Below are 17646 nucleotides of genomic sequence, written 5' to 3'. Positions count from 1 at the left end.
CTATTAGTGTTCTTTAAAGAAGCAACACCCCCTTCCCTACCACTGGGACCTCATGCATAACAACTTAAAAAAAAAAAAAACTACATATTTCAAGGAAAGGCAATCATTCAACATCTTGCTTATCCAAGTTGGCAAGCTCAAACTCTACAGAGTATACCTGCATTCTTAATACTTGATTTAATATATATTGCTTTAAAAGAAACAAATTAAACATATAAAGGTTTCAAGCAATATTTAATTTCATGCATTTTACAAAGAAACTTTTTGTATGGTATGCTGAATAGGTGTGAAGGTTGAAGACATGAATAAAAACAATCAACATAGGATGAAAATCAGTCCATTTCCAGTTTTGCATTTTTATGTTTGAAAATAAGAAAATAACACTGACAGATACATAGTTTGAGAAGTGAATACAAAGCCTGTCCCCCCAAGTAAAAAGTGGAGAAGTTAACGGGGAAACTTAATATATCCTTTAAGTGCTGAATACCAGTAAAATTAAGTGTATAATAGCCTCAAAATTTCTGTAATTACAGTATCACTGAGTTTTCATCATGAATGCTCAGTATTTACATTTTGACTGTATAGTGGGTTTTTTTACTATGGTGTTTGATGATCATAGTCAAAAACAGTTATATTACTAATAAACTATTCAATAAAATTGGTGTGAATTATTAAATATAATGATCATTGTGCTTACTTAACATTATTAAATGACCATAGGATTGAAAATATTTTGTAAAAAAGGAATTTTTTACATGGCTACAAACTGGAAATTTTTAATTATCTCTCTGCCATCCACTAATCAGTCAAATTTTGTATCCTAACTAACCTCTTTCTTACTTTTAAGATTTATTCTCTTACTGAAAACAACTAGGTCACTTTATTAATCGGCCTACTGTAATGCTCATGAATAAATGTTTTATGTTCTTAAATTCCCTGCATTATCAGTGTTTGTTTGAAAAACCTGATTTTCAGTGAGAAAAAAAAAAAAAAAAAAAAAAAAAATGCTCTCCAAGACTGACAAACTTATAAATGGGTATGAAAACAATGAAAAATTCCTCCCATCTTGATGGATAGTATCCTTTACTTCAGCCAAAAATTCATTCAATTCACATTTTCTTCTACATTTTTGCCAGTTTCACTATTCTACACCTTACAGCTGATACTGTAACCACTGCACTATGAAGGCTTATTTCAAGCCTAGTTAAATTATTTTATATTTTTCTAAATTATAAAAACTTGTATAGCTATCTAACACCCCCCTCCAATCCCACCCCACCTACAGAACCAAGGTATTAATATTTTAAAATCACAACCTGTGACTGTTACCTACAATAACTGTACTAAAAATATATAAACACTCAAAAACAGTTTTGTTCTGAAAAGAAATAGGTAAATATCTAATTATGGATAATATTTCACAAGGATGCTATATGGAACAGATTAATAATGATTCAACTGTCAGGATATAAAGAGAAATTGATTAAAATGATGTGAAGTTAATGCTTTATAGTTAATGCAAAAGCATTAACTATAAAGAGAATTTTAAATAAACTAATATTAAGTGCATCTTTAGTTTTTATAAGCAAATTAATTATAAAACAGTTCAGGTTTGTATTCATTACAAAACAGTTTTGAATGTCCAGCTATAACAATCCCAAATTATAAACAAAAACTTGACAGTAATAAAATATTTAATGAGAATTGGAGCCATAAATGCAGTAATAAAGTTGTTAATTTTATAAGTTAACCCTGCCACTAATTAATGCATTTAATGAAGTTTAGCATGTGAAATCTTATAATAGTAATTAATAAAGATGAAACACCTCTTACTTGCAAAAATTTTAACTTTAATATTTATTTGTTATTCTATAGCAAAAATTACATTTCAACTAATAACAGAACAGATTTACTGAAGATTTACAGATTTAGTTCAAATTTACTGAAATGTAGATTATTAGCTAAATAAGATTAATTTCTTGGCTTTGGTTTATAACAGTGATTGTCACTTGTTTTAGCTCTATTTATAGCTTGATGACAGGATTCATTCCAAAGAAGGATCCAAAAACAAATCTGTAATTCACTGCTCAAACTGTTTGGTAGTTGAAATATAATTTTCACAATAGAATAGCAATAAACTAAATTCATTTGGATAAATGTTTTCTCTTTATTAAATATCAATTAATATTAACCACTTTGTGGTTGCATTAAATATATAAAATGATTAAAATTATTTGTATCTTAATCTCAAAATTATGATTAAAAGTATAAAAACAGATAAGAAAAATGCAAATACCACATAATTAATAAAATTGTTCAATGTACAACATGAAAATTGAGGGTAAGCTTTAATTGTTCTTTAGAATTTAAGCACACTTCACTTCTTATATAAATATAAAGCTATTTTACATCTCTAATGATATATCACATTCAATAAGAAAATACTTATGTAGTTTTATATTTCTTTGATAAAATCAATTTTCTCTATAGTATATGTATATATGTACACACAAATATTCTCTTTCTCAAAAACTAGTTCTGTACACAGTATTTAGATGCCAAAAGGCATATGATATCACTATATAAAATTAATAGTTCTGCATTGCATCACTCCCTTAAAATTAATTACTTTCCTTAAATTTATCTTGAATTTAAAAAAAAAAAAAAAAAAGTGATTGTATTAAAAAAAACACATCCAAGAGAGATTTGGAGACATAAATAAACAAGGATGGCACAAGAACAACACTGGCACTAATTTAAAAATAGATTAACAATAATGTGAGCAACAGTAAACCAGTTATTTGGTGAGGTTATATTTATCCACTATTTGCTGGCCACATTAGCACTAAATTTGTACCATTCTTCCTAAAGGCTGGATATATGGTAAATGTAGTTGACTCCACATTTACGGAACGAGGTTTATTCCCCAGCATACACTGAAGCTGAGAACCTACTATAACTCGTAGATCTCTGCTTTGAGAACTGGAGAAAATAAAGATAAAATATGTTAGCACTAAGATTTCACAGGAAATTTTTTAAAAAAGAAAATCTACAGATCACAGAAAGACAGAAAAATATAACAGAACAATAACTGTAAGAATTTAAGATATATATACATATATAATAAATAATGTATATAAAAAATGAAAAAAGGAGGACTACAATAAGGACAATATGGGGGGGCTACAATAATGACTTATTTGGAGCAACAACATTTGTTGTTTAACACTGAGTCCCAAGTGCATGTGTGTAACTATGCATCTGTATGATTTGTTGGATACACTTAAGAATTTAACTAGTTTTTAGAGCTTATGTATATGCCTTTTTGAAATGGTACATGTTGAAATAACCTTCCCATACATCATCCGATGCAACTATCAAACATATCTCTGGCATAATCAAGTAAATTTTTCAATTTATAACTTTTGCAAGTTGCCAAGCTGATGCATTTACTGCTTTGTCACTATTGTCAAGTTCAGCAAGAGAAGGCAAAAGGGATTAAGGAATTTCTCCCTATGTAATCCCAAGGATCCCAACGTTGCTATTTTCTCCAACTAACAGAAAGAAACAATACTTTGCCTATAAAGTAAAGAGGAATTGGTTAAAATGTCAGTAAAGGAATTCATTATCTCACATCAAATGGGGGACGGAAGGAAGTGAAATGTACACATGTAGTTTGTGTAATGTCTAAAAAGCAATACTGTGCAAATCCTGCAGTCCTTATAAGAGCTTAAAAAAAAAATAAGCAAGAAGATAAAGAAAGAATTCAAGTGCATTTGGTGCTTGGAAATATATATATATATATATATATACACACACACACACATATATATAAACATTTTTAAATTTTTTCATTAATAAATTTTAAAAAATCACATTTAATAAGTATTGCAACCCAGAAAAAGACCAAGAGTTTATATTTCAAGATGACAAGTGGCAAGTGTTTGTTACAAACAGGGGCATGACTGTTTAAGGGGTACTTAATATTTAATCTTAATAATGCTTAATGTTTAATTAACTTTTTTTATATATAAAAATGTTAAACTTTTTATCCATGCAACAACAACTTACCGCTGCCACTGTCTCAACACTGCTCCTACTAATTCTCCTATCCTATTTTCCTGTTGATGAGAAGTCAGAGCGAAGACTAGATCATTACCACCTCTAAGATGAAGTATAGCCAATTGATCTAATCCAGAACTAACACTTAATCCTGTTAACTAAAGATAGGCAACGTTACTTTGGAAGTATATACATGATGTATATTTTATAAAAACATTTTAAAATGATAAAAGTGGGTGGGGGGATCAAAACTTAAGCTATAACAAAAATCGAAACCAAAGTAAACCCCCCAATTATCTGGGTGAGGCAAGAATGTACAAATAATCCAAAGTTATTTTAATCTTAACTCACATACAATTTGTTTGTTTTTTTAATAGAATAAACAGAGAGCAACCTCCAATTATAATATATGTGTGCATGTAACATCAATAAAGTACATGCGAGTAGCTTTTAAGCATTATTTTCAGACAAAATTAGAGATTACCACTAATGCCAAAATTTAAAGTTATATAACATTTCTCACTTTCTCAATTTGATTTAATTATGCATTTCCACAAAATGTTCCATTTTATGAATAATAGAAATTTCATAATGTGCTTATGCCAAGAAAATCTGGAAGTCAGGGTAATTCCAAGTAAAGAAATGTGACCTTGTTTGGAGATGTGCAAAGAAGCAATAGACTCTTGTTTACAAGCAATTAAACATGACTGGATTTTAGAGGAATTAAAGTTAACTAAGTCTTCTTTGTTCCACTGAAGATCAGCATGCGAGGACCTTACCTTGTGGAGGATATTTGAGAATTTGAAGCTGTTTGTTCTGAATAAGGTTTCTCAAATTGTAAAGTGGAGTGTAATGTACTATCATTAGTACATCACACTATGGATAACATTTACAGTCAGTGGAAGAATGACATTATTATACAAGAGGAAAAGGATGGGAGAAAAATGATTCTTGGATATCACGAACATTAGTAGAGATTTTAGAAGACAAATCCATCTACCATCACTCATAGTGATATGAGAGAGAGAGAGAGATACCCAATTGCAAAAACACAGTCACCAATCCAAAGGACGGGAACTTGTTTAGTAGACCTTTATGCCAAGCATGACCAAAAGCCTTAGAAATGTCAAGAGCAACTGCTTGAGTTTCACTAAACTTTTTCATTGAATTTGTCAAAAGGTAAGTAACATATGCCAGTACAGGCAGCTTGACGAGTTTTTGCTTTTCGAGTTCCTGGGGTTTTTTTTTCAAAGTATCAACAAAATCGAAAATATGAACATTAATTGCAAAAAATGAATGTTAAACATTCATAAATACTGCATTTCAAACCATACACTATACAATACAGTGTACCCAGCTTTACAATATTAATCCATTCCAGAGACACCATTATATCGTGAAAACACCATAATGTGAACCCAATAACACATTGTTTTTTTTGGTTATTCATTCCACGACCTCGGAAGTTGAAATTTTCACTATATAACTTCCTAAAAGGTCGTTTTTATAGTGTAAATTTGTATTAGTTACCAATTGAAATCATTAAAATGCACTACACTTTCATCATTATCATATGTCCTCATATGTTATAAGAGCTTTCATCGTTATGTTATAAGAACCAATTCTGAATGGCTGTGTGACATTTTTCTAAAGCACATTTCTGGAGGTCACGACCATAAAACAATAAAAACAATTTGCACTTTCCGGTTTATTGGGCTTTTCTGTTACTGCAAGAAATTATAAATGGATAATAAACTCGATGTTATTGCATTTGCGAAAATACTGATAGCTGGAATTGTGTGGTTTTTTTACATTATTATAGTGAAATGTGTTTCCCCTTTACTGAAATCTTCAATCGTATAAAAAACATAAATAAATTTTCAGAATCAGAATGCATTTGCGAAAATACTGATAGCTGGAATTGTGTGGTTTTTTTACATTATTATAGTGAAATGTGTTTCCCCTTTACTGAAATCTTCAATCGTATAAAAAACATAAATAAATTTTCAGAATCTTCTCTTCGTTCCTTTTTTTTTTTTTTAGCTTCGTAAACTTGTTACTCCACACGAATCGTGTTAGTTGCAATTTGTGCGTTCCGTTAAAAAATGCTTATGCATGCTATTGAAATTTATAAAGAAAGGAGCTTATCTTGGAAACAAATGCCTCTTGAAGCATTTCTGGAGAAGACTACTCCTTGTGCAACAAACCAATGAGTGCCAAGTCATAATACTTGATCAACGAATGTGCATTTAGTCAATGATGAAGAATAAACATTCTTTAAAATTTGTAAGTCAGAAATAATTTCTTTATTATTATAATTTGCTTCATTTTACAGGCTATGTTTTAATTTCTTTGGATAAATCAATCATTGTTTAAACAAATTAATTAGCTAACTAATTTCATTGTTGAGAATGTAACCCCTATTTTTTTTAACATTGTCTATGGGATTTAATTCCCGCTTTATGAGTTTTCGTTTTACGAGCAAGCGCTACATGAATGAATTAACTCGTAAAGTTCAGAACTACCTGTATATGTTAGTATGGATACAATCTCACTGAAATGACAATGATGATATTCATACTGGTGATCATTAATCAGATGGAAAATTTCAAAATGATGCAAGAGGAATCCGAGGAATTAATTAAATATCAAGAATGGATAATTTGTTATATTTCATTCTTCCTTGTGTAGTTGTCAGTTCCCAACCAAGAAACACTGTACAACAATACACTGAAAGGACAGAATTCATGGGATACCTGGTTCCTGGGCAATGTGACGTGTCACCCTTCTTGCTAGTGGATGAATCCACCACTTCGCAGGTATACAGGTATGCTGCATCACTGCATTCATGTTGACAGTAATTCTATGTCAGTATGGATAAACGTAGTGAGTTAAACGAATTTGAAAGAGGGATAATAGTGGGTGCCCGATGCATGGGTCACTATCACAAGCATGGTACAGAAATTGCACCATCCCCATTCAACAGTATCAAGAGTGTATCGGGAATACGCCATTTCCAGAATAACATCTTGTTGCTGACAGCGCCCTGGGCGGAGAATGGTGGTGGATATACGTGGCCGTCGACGTCTGTCATGCATCGTTTCAGCCAGACGGAGAGCGACAGTAGCAAAAATCACCGCCGATTTCAATGAAGGAGGTGCCAGAAACATCTCCACCAACATCAAGCGGTCATTAGCCGCAATGGGTTACGGGAGCTGCCAAGACACCACAATCCCATTGCTAACACCACAACACACGACTCGGCATCAACTGGGCAAAAGAACATCGACACTGGTCCTTGGATGATTGGAGATGGGTCTCCTGGTCCGATGAGTCCTGTTTACAGTTATTTCGAGCAGGCAGGAGGATGTGTATCTGGTGGAAAGTGCAAAAAGCTATGCACCCATCATGTCAACAATGAACTGTTCAAGCAGGTGCACAATCAGTAATGGTCTGGGGCATGTTCAATTGGCACACGTTGGGACCTCTGGTACATCTAGACACATCTCCGAATGGTCCAGGTTACTGTCTATCCTTGCAGATGACCTGCAACCCTTCATGGTCATCGTGTACCCAAAGGGTGAGGAACTCTTCCAGCAAGACAATGTGCCTCCCCACAGAGTCGTGGTGACTAGAATCTGACTCAAAGAGCATTCCACAGATTTTACCACCTTGGAATAAAAACCGTTGGTATATGAAATTTGCACATAATATTCTTCAACAAATCTAGAAAGAATGACCTTAGTATATGGATACAAGGTATCCTTGGATTGAAAAGCTATGTTTGCATACAAACCCCCTACATGAGTCAGGCTAAAATGCCTAGAGTTATCAGCCTGCTTGGCCTGTGTAGGATTGCTTTCACCAGAAGTCTGCAATTCAGAAGTTTTTTTTCTTGATGATTTTGTTAATTTTTCTTCTTTCAAAACTTCTTTTGAATCATGAACTGGATTTAGATCCAATGCAAGTCAGTACCACTCACTAGTAATTGCTTATTGTACATTTCAATTTTGTAACTCTGAAAAGTGCCTCTTTAAATAGACACTTGTCAAAGGTTTCCAACTGTTCTATCAGTCTAGTTATACATTTAACCAAAGATAGCTAATAGCCAACATGTACAGATATGCTCCAAAATCATTTCTTACTTTAGTGGCATACATAAGTTGAAACTGTTAAAATTTATTTTTCATTTTAGCACTTCTCTCTAGATAATTAAGTATTATTTCACATTTTCCTGAAAATGTGAAATAACTAGGATGCACTGTCTGAAAGTGCAATCAATCCCATCCTCCTTGCTTTTCATCAATAGAAGCAAATTCACTGATGTATGATTTTTGGCAGCTTTCCACAAACAGCTTGCATATATCTCTAACAGGTGCTCATTTTTCTATCATTTTTCTTGCACACTCATTCCTGCTGTATTCTCCTTGATAGATGTGATGCATTTTTTTTTTTTTTTTTTTTTTCAAAATATCATCAGTGAAGAGGTAAATTAAATTCAAATAAACCTAGCATTTTTTGTAATCATATCATAATTTAGTAACTATTAGAGATTACCACTAATGCCAAAATTAAAGTTATTATATAACATCTCCCACTCACTCAATTTGTTTTAATTGTGCATTTCCAGCAAGTGCTCCATTTTATGAATAATTAAAAATTTGCATCATTCAAAAGATAGATCAGGTTTGTGTTGATTTATACACTGGTAAATTGCTTGCCTTATATTCATATGCCAGAATTTTTCCTTCGGCAAATATCGTGGTTTTTAACAAAGTGCTTTTTTTTTTTTCTTTCTTTTTTTTTAATATAGAAACTTTAAATTCCACTTTGTTTCTGTGTCTTTCCAAAGAAAGAATTTCATGAGCAGTGGTTCTTGTTAAATCATTGTGCATACTCTCGTTCAATTCATTTTTTCACACTCTGCTTCACTTCTGTAATTAATTGGTGCTCCAGGAGTCAAAAATGTTAACGGTAAAGTTTCTAAAATAGTTATTCGCTTCCTTCAAAAACAGCCCTTTCTCTATTTTAGGTCATAAAACAAATTCAAAACTATGACCATGAAGAAAGTATTGAGAAACATCCAGTGGAGATGTGCACTTGGCATTTGTTACACTGAAACTGAACAGAAAATCACAAACATTCCCATCAAACATATTTCCTACAAAGCAATCAGTTCAACTCAGGATAATTAAAAAATAAATGCTGTCAATAAAGAATTCTCTAATGTTTAACAGAGAAGTTCCGGAGGAGTACAAAATAAAAGTGATTGTATGGTGTCTATTAAATAACACACAAAAAGTGAGTGCAAGTGCTCTCTCTCTCTCTCTCTCTCTCTCTCTCTCTCTCTCTCTCTCTCTCTCTCTCAAATCTTGTGATCTTAACCTGTCACATAAGCAAGTCTCTTTTTTATGAAAACCCCAAAAATGAGAGGTATTAGATACTTGTTGATATTACATTTGAATTTCTGTAAAGAATAAAAGCATAAAAATTCTTGAATTTCTGTAAGAATCACAGAAAAAGTCTGACATGAAATGTGCACTTCATGTCAGAAACAAACTATATCATTTCAAGTGTTATGCAAGATCCAAGTTACAGTACTGTGTATACATACATCAGAGGCATGATTTTGTAGTGTGAATTACAATGCCTTCAACACATTTTCTGTTTAGCTCATCCTGGTTTCTTTTCTTCCTCCCACCCACTCCAAGTAGATATACAGACTTTAGAGAAATTTTAAAAACAGTTCTTGATGGTGCCAAAAAAAAAAAAAAAAAAAACTAAAGTGCAGATAAAATCAAGTCATTTAGGATACAAGCAGTGACAATCAGAATAATTGCATTGAATTTCGGATTTCTCCTAATACACTATATTATACAGCAAATAAGGATGCAATTTCAAAGCAAGAAGAACAGGTCCAATCCCTTAGCAACAAGAAACAAATGAGAGGTGCAGATTACCAAGGTACAGGCCCATGTATATTCAAATAGCTTTTTAATGCTGAGAAAAAAAAAAAAAAAAAAAAAAAAAATTCCTTTAAAGTGTGACACTTATTTGTAAATAAAAAGCTGAACAATTTGTGAAAGATCTAAAGTACGAAGGTAAATAGTGATGATTAGGCATAATTATGAAGTGGATGAATAACAGATTGCCAGAAAAGACTATCAATTTCCAAAAGATTTGTGAAGTTAAAATGTTGGTGACGAATCCTGTAATGAATGCCACAAAAATTCATAGAAATTTTAATATATTACAGCCCATTTAAAATGAGACAGGTTTGTTTTTCAAGCATTTGCCTGATACAAAACAATGAATGTGAAATGGCAATTCTCGTCATAGTGGTAAACATGATAAAGAATGTTTAACTATCCTTTTGAGTGCCAACATAAATATGAATAGGAAACCATTCTCTTTCTGGCAAAACTATTTGAAATTGTGATATTTTTCTGTTCTAAAAAAAAAAAAAACCTCCCTATGTTCTTCTGTGAGGTTTGATTATAGTTGATTTTTTTTTTTTTTTTTTCTGAATTACTGTTGAAGTAAGATCACATCGTGGTAAGGAGGAAAAAAGAAGGGCACAGCTCACAAACATTACATTTACTGCAGTTTCAGTTAAATTCATGCCTCATCACATCTTCAGCATTTGACCAGGGAATTACAGCCACTCCCTGATTTACGCAAGGGTTGCGTTCCGCTGCGGAACTCTACAGAAGTTGAAATTTCCCTAAATGCTTATGCAGTACCTGCAAATCTGATTGAATTTGTTTATTTATTTATTTATTCAATTTTTTTTTATATCTCATGCACAGGAAAAATTACAAAAGTATACAAAATTTCAAAATTATAAAATTACAAAAAGAGAGAAGAGACAGGCATAATGTCAGAAAGTTTTACCTTTTGAGCATCATTGCCAGAATTAACTCTCCTGCTGATAAGCACGCTGCTGTGGAAATTGAGGGCTGTGGAGATTTAGAAGGGGTTTTTTCCAACACATCACAAAATTTCTCTGCAGCTGCAGAATCTGCACTGGTGACTTCACCGCATACTTTAATGTTTTGGAAACCAGAGTGATGCTGGAACCTATTAAACCACCCATTGCTTGCAACAAACTTGGCTTGAGGTTTGCCATACTTATCCTTAATATCGTCATAAATACTTCTTGCTTTTGCTTCAATGGCCATTGGACTCAGGGGCACTTGCTTCTGAATCTGATTTTCCATCCATATTATTAATAGCTTTTCCATCTTCGATATAGTACCCGAACACTGTTTCATTATCACTGTTGATCTTAAATGCGTTGATCCTTTAACATGTTCTTTTATACGTGCACTGTCCCTTAAAATAGTATTCACTGTTGAAGCAGCAAGACCTAATTCCATGCAATAGATGACAAACTTTGTCCTGCTTAGTACTTCTTAATCATTTTCATCTTCATTTCTAAATCAATTTTGTTTCATTTCCTAGCACTGCCACCACTTGCAATTTCCATCAGTTGCTTCCCTTCATCATTGTAATAATTAAAAAGGAAGCAAGAGAAGATTCGGTGCCTCCATAGTCAGGCGGGCAGGAGCAACAGTGCGCAGCACACGCTTCTTGATTAGACCAGGGTTCGAGCCCATGACCACCAAATACAGAGGATGCGGAAAAGTCAGGGAATAACCACCGCATATTCCCGGAGCAAATGGCCTTAGTTGCTAATGCTCCTAAAAAAAAAAAAAAAAAAAAAAAACAAATAACAAACATAACAAGAGAAGATTCTGAAAATTTGTGTTTTTTATATGATTGAAGATTTCAGTGAAGGGGATGTGAAGTGAAGTTGCCAATAGCAAGTTCTGTTGTAAAGAGGGGCACGCCTCCATAGCCAGGTGAGAAGAAGCAGCAGTGCGTAGCACACGCTTCTTGATTAGACTGGGGTTCGAGCCCGTCACCACCAAATACGGAAAGGTCAGGGAATGACCACCGCATATTCCCGGAGCAATATGGCCTTAGTTGCTAATGCTCCTAAAAACCAAATAACAAACAAACAACATTGTACAGAGGTTGTTTGCGAAGTGTGCAAGGGAACGAATATGCGCTGGTAGCAAATAGTACATCACTCATTTGAATTTTCACTCTGTCAGAATCAGCAACACTGACATGAGACCACAGAAAAGTTCACATTATACCACTCATTACTTACATTAGATTTTGACTAGTTCTATGCAAGATTTTAAGTGTTAGTCATAAATAACTTCATGACTAACAATTACACAGAGCAGTGAATGTTCATACATAACTATTATGTGTTGCATAATTCAATTAGGAAGTGCAAAAGAAATTTAAGAAGTTTTGCATAATCTGTGTTCCACACAGAAATAAAATGCATAACTCAGTAACTAAACTGAGAACCAAAGGCATATTATTGGAAAGTAAACCAAAATGAGATTAGAGTATTAACAGAAGCAAAATTGATACTCATCTGGAACAGTCAGTCACCTCATTAGTCCCTTAGGCATGTCCCACTGGAAAAACATTAAAATTGAAATGACCAACAATATCCAGTAACAAGTGCAATGTGTGAGCCTTTTTTTTTTTTTTTGCCAGAATATGTTTGCATTGCATCAGAGGCAATTTCAGCATCTTCTATGATGAAGGCAAGTAGGCATTCATTATATAAGTAATCATTAAGTAATAGTAGTGAATATGTAACATGTGAATGTAGCTGCAAAATACCTATTCACTTTGTCAGCAACCTGAACTGAGGAGGGTCATTAACAGTTAATCCATTGACATTAAGTGGCCCAATGTTATTCAGTCCCTTCCTTCTACTGTTAATATAAGCATAGAAATCTTTGCTGCTTTTATTTGCATTCTTTGCCGGAGACTTCTCATAATCTACCTTAGCTTGCCTAATATCCTTTGTGACTTCATTACAAACTAATTTATCTCTAAATAGGATTCTAAAAAATTTCCTGATCCTTTTAGCATTAGTAGATGCATACAATGCAAGAAAGCAAGCTTATGCAGCATCAGCCAAAAAAAAAAAAAAATAAAATAAACCGCTCCCATTTCACCCCTCCATTCATTCCAAATGCCTGTCCAGCTCAGCCTTAAATTTGTTTAGGCTATTAGCTTCCACAACAAAAGATGGAAGCCTGTTCCAACAATCCGCTGGCTAAAGGCAAATTTCTGCACATCTATTCTACAACTATCTTTCCTCAATTTGAAACTGTGCCCCGTCAGGTTCTTAATCTGAGCAAGAATCCCATCAGCATTCAGCTTGCTCAACCCATTCAAGGCCTTATACACCTCAATCAGATCACCTCACAGGTGCCTACCCTACAGGCGCTGCAATTTGCAGAACTTAAGCCTTTCTTGGTAAGAGCACCACTTTGTTCCCCTCACCAATCTTCTTGCCTTTCTTTGTACTCATTCTAGTAACTCTAGATCCATCCTAAAATCAGGCCTCAAGACCTATACACAGTACTCTAGTGTGGCCTGACCATTGCCTTGTATAACAGAATAAAATCTCCCTGTCCCTGCTAGCAAAATTCCTATATATCATTGAAAAGACTCCATGACCTGCCCTGGCAGCCCATCTGCACTGCTCAGTGAACTTCATATTTGACTGCACAATAACTTCCAGGTCTTTTTCACTTTCCACTTCCCTGAGTGTAGTACCACAGAGTTGGTACGTTTCTCTTCGGTTATCGCTACAAATACGTAGTACTTTGCATTTGTCAATGTTAAACTTCAGTTGCCACTTCTCAGCCCATTTTCCCAACTTATCTAGATCCAGTTGGAGTAGCATACTGTCTTTACTGTCATTAATAACCCTGCCAACCTTTGTATCATCTGCAAACTTGGACATTAAACCTAATATACCTTCATCAATATCACTGATAAATATACAAAACAACAATGGGCCCAAACACCGAACCCTGGGGAACTCCACTAACAACATTTGTCCACGAAGAGCAGTGTCCATTGATTACCACTCTCTGTTGTCTCCCACTCAACCATCCTTTTATCCATTGTAGCAACTTACCCTTAATGCCATACTTCTCCAATTTGTACAGCAGTCTTCCATGTGCAACAGTATCAAAAGCTTTCCTTAAATCCAAGTATATGAATCAAAATTATTTTCGGCATTCAGTTCCTTTGTGACCACATCATAGTATCCAATCAAACTGGTCAGACAAGACCTCCCTTTAAGAAACCCATGCTGTGTCTCAACTATTACTGCTGTCTTGTCTAGATGATCCTGCAATGCTTCTTTAACCAGTGATTCCATTATTTTCCCCAGAAAAAGTTAAACTAACAGGTCTATAGTTACTTGTGTCACCTTTTGAACCACCCTTTGTGAATTGGTGATACATTTGCACACCTCAAGTCCATGGGGAATGACCCTGAGTTCAAGGAAGCTCTCATAATTATGGCTAAGGGTTTGCTTACTTCCTTTGCTGCCTCCTTTAATATAATATATAAAACTGGATAGATTCCATCCACCCCAGGTTCCTTCCTTTAACTTCAACAATTTCTCCTCCACTTTGCTCTCAGTTATTACAAAATCACTTAGCTCCCTGTTAGCATTTGATAAACTTCTGGCACTCCCCTCGTTGAACGACTCCTCATGTGTGAATGTAGATGCAAAATACTCATTCAGTTTGTCAGCTACCTGAGCATGAACATCAATAGTCAACCCATCTATGTTAAATGGTACAATCTGATTCATCCCTTTCCTTCTAGAGTTTACGTAAGTAAAGAACTCTTTGCTGTTTTTCTTTGCAACCTTTGCCAAAGATTTCTCGTCACTGCCTTCGGCTTCCTAACCTCCTTTGTGACTTGATTACAGACTACTTTATACCTGCCATAGACTTCTGTGTCACCTGATACTTTATATGTATTCCATACATTCTTCTTCTCTGCCACGAGCCTCATTAATTTATCTGACATCCATTTAGGCCTAAACCTTGAACAGTATTTCTTAGTTGGAATGAAAAGCCTAGTAGCCTCCAAAATTAAGTCTTTGAAGGCTTCCCATTTAGAATTCAATGTTGGTAACATCATCAGTTAATCCCACTGTACAGAATTTAAAAAAAACTGTCTGAGACCACTGTAGTCACCTTTATGAAAGGAAAAGCCCTTCCCACATCAGTACATTGTGATTACTGTCACCCAGTGGTTCCTTAACTGCAAATTCTTAATGCATGAATAATCACTGCTTATAATCAGATCAAGAGTATTACTCCCTCTGGTTGCCTCTCAAATATATTGCTGTAGAAAACAGTCATCCAATAAATCCATAAAATCCTTGCTAGTGTGGAAGTGACCAATCCACAAGTTCCAGTCAATATCTGTAAAGTTAAAATCCCCCATTACAAGACATTCTGATTTACTGGCCCACTATTTCTCCGCATAATTGCTCATTATACTCATCAGATTCATTAGGCCTATAATACACACCTACTCTCATTTTTCCTTTGCCACTGCTTATTTCACACCAAACAGACTCAACACTGCATTGTCCACCAACATCAATTGGATGCATTTCCTTAGATTTTATGTGTTTAACTAACAGCATAAACCCTCCTCCCTTCCTGTCCTGTCTATCCTTTCTGTACACATTGCACTCCCCAAATTCCAATTCTGCACTGCTTATATCTGTATGACACCACATCTCTGATATCCCAACAAAATCTGCCTTTGATGTCTTGACTAGCATTTCAAGCTCATCAAATTTAACTATACTCCTAATATTGGTGTACATGCAAATATACATGCACCTGTTCCTACTCTTAGTTACCCTAACACAGCCCATGTATTTACTTGTTCCACTGACTCCCAGCAGTCCTGGAAATCTCCATTACCTTGCTTTCCAAGCTGCTGCTCATTCCAATAGAAGCAGTGCAAGAATCACTTTTGCCTCTGCCTGCAGCCACTGTTAACCTTTTAATCTGTGTATCCCCCCAAGCTAGCAGTTTACCGACCCACCTAACACTGCTTCGATAGCATCAGCAAATATTCTTGCACCCTTTCTATTTAAGTGTACCCCATCCCTGTAGAAGCATTCTCTCCTGTCAACAAGCACAGACCAGCTGAAAAAAATTCTACCCCTTGAGCCTTGCACAATCTCTCCAGGGCCAAATTGATTGACGAGGCTCTCATCATATACTCCCTCCTATCATGTCTGGGCAGAATTGCAGACACTTTCACATTCAACCCTTTATATGCATCCCATGCACTTTTCTTCTCTGCCACTTGTCTCAACAGTTCATCTGACATCCATTTAGGTCTAATCCTTGAACAGTACTTCTTCATTGGAATGAAAAGCCTAACAATAATGATTACTTTCCTGAATGCTTCTCATTTAGAATTTGCTGTTGGTAACATCATCAGTTAGTCCCACTGCATAGAATTTAAAAAAACTGTCTGAGACCATCGTAGTCATCCTTAAGAAAGCAAAAACCTTTCCTTTTATTCTTGACAGTGGTTGTCTTTAATTAAATTCCACATTAGTACACTGTGATCACTGCCACCCAGTGGATCTTTTTTCTGCAGATTCTTAAAGCATGTAGAATCACTGCTGATAAACAGATAAAGAGTATTGCTCCCTCTTGTTGCCTCACTAACATGCTACTGTAGAAAACAGTCATCCAAGTAATATATAGTGTGTGTGTGTGTGTGTGTGTGTGTGTGTGTGTGTGTGTGTGTGTGTGTACATGACTGGATGCATTGCCTTAGCTTTAATATGCTTCTTAACTAAGAGCACAACCCACCCACCCTTCCTGTCTTGTCTGTCCTTCATGTATATATTGTACTCCTCATATTCAAATTCAGCATTACTTATGTCTGAGTGACACAATGTTTCTGCTATCCATTATATAGCTATCAAATGCAGACACTGTGTCTGCATTTGATAAGAATCAGTACTTCAAATTCATCAATTTATTTTCAATGCTCCTAGCATTAGTGTACATGCACATGTTCTTTCTATTAGATACCTTACACAGTGCATGTATTCACACCTGTTCCATGTTGAGCCACAGCATGGCTCAACATGCTGTGGCTATAAAAACCCAGTGTTCATATATATATATATATATATATATATATATATATATATATATATATATATATATCGAAATTAAAATAAATATAACAAAAGAAAAAATAAACCAAATGGAATTTTGAAGAGACGACCAAGGTGGAAATAGCATTGCAGTGTCATTCATAATTTTAGTGTCTTCTTCAGAGGTCATCCACCAAAATAATGAAAAAGACAGCAATGCTCTTACTTCTGTTTCCGACATGTTCTGTATGTCAGGTTACACGTGCGAAAAACCACATGGTAAATCTAATATAAATTTTTGAATATAATTTAGAATAAAGTTTGCCAATACAAAATTGTGTTGATAAAGTAATACATACAGATCATGGATGACCTTACAGAAGTAGAGCACTATGAAGGTGGAAAAACCAAAGACAAAGGTAATGAAAATTCGAATGACGGGAACTTACCGCTACTGGTCGGACTGACAGAAAAGACACACACACACACACACACACACACACACACATATATGTGTGTGTGTGTGTGTGTGC

The 17646-nt window shown here is 34.5% G+C and overlaps 1 protein-coding gene across 1 annotated transcript in view; it reads right to left on the bottom strand.

The window, feature by feature from the left end:
* Positions 1-2755: 2755 nt before the first annotated feature.
* The window catches only part of LOC150090996 (unconventional myosin-Id-like), a 227201-nt gene continuing 212310 nt past the window's right edge, over positions 2756-17646 (bottom strand). The window contains exons 21-22 of the mRNA XM_090380130.1: positions 4072-4220; positions 2756-2982 (exon numbers count right to left, since the gene is read on the bottom strand). Of these exons, the coding sequence (XP_090236256.1) occupies positions 2817-2982; positions 4072-4220 (315 nt within the window). The 3' untranslated portion in view covers positions 2756-2816. The remainder of the gene's footprint in view (positions 2983-4071; positions 4221-17646) is intronic.

The sequence above is a fragment of the Mastigoproctus giganteus genome, chromosome 1, assembly GCF_048544385.1.
Source record: "Mastigoproctus giganteus isolate SK-2022 chromosome 1, ASM4854438v1, whole genome shotgun sequence".
NCBI classification, from domain to species: Eukaryota; Metazoa; Arthropoda; class Arachnida; order Uropygi; family Thelyphonidae; genus Mastigoproctus; species Mastigoproctus giganteus.
The sequence above is the reverse complement of the archived record's forward strand: the minus strand, read 5'-3'. Positions and strand labels throughout refer to the sequence as shown.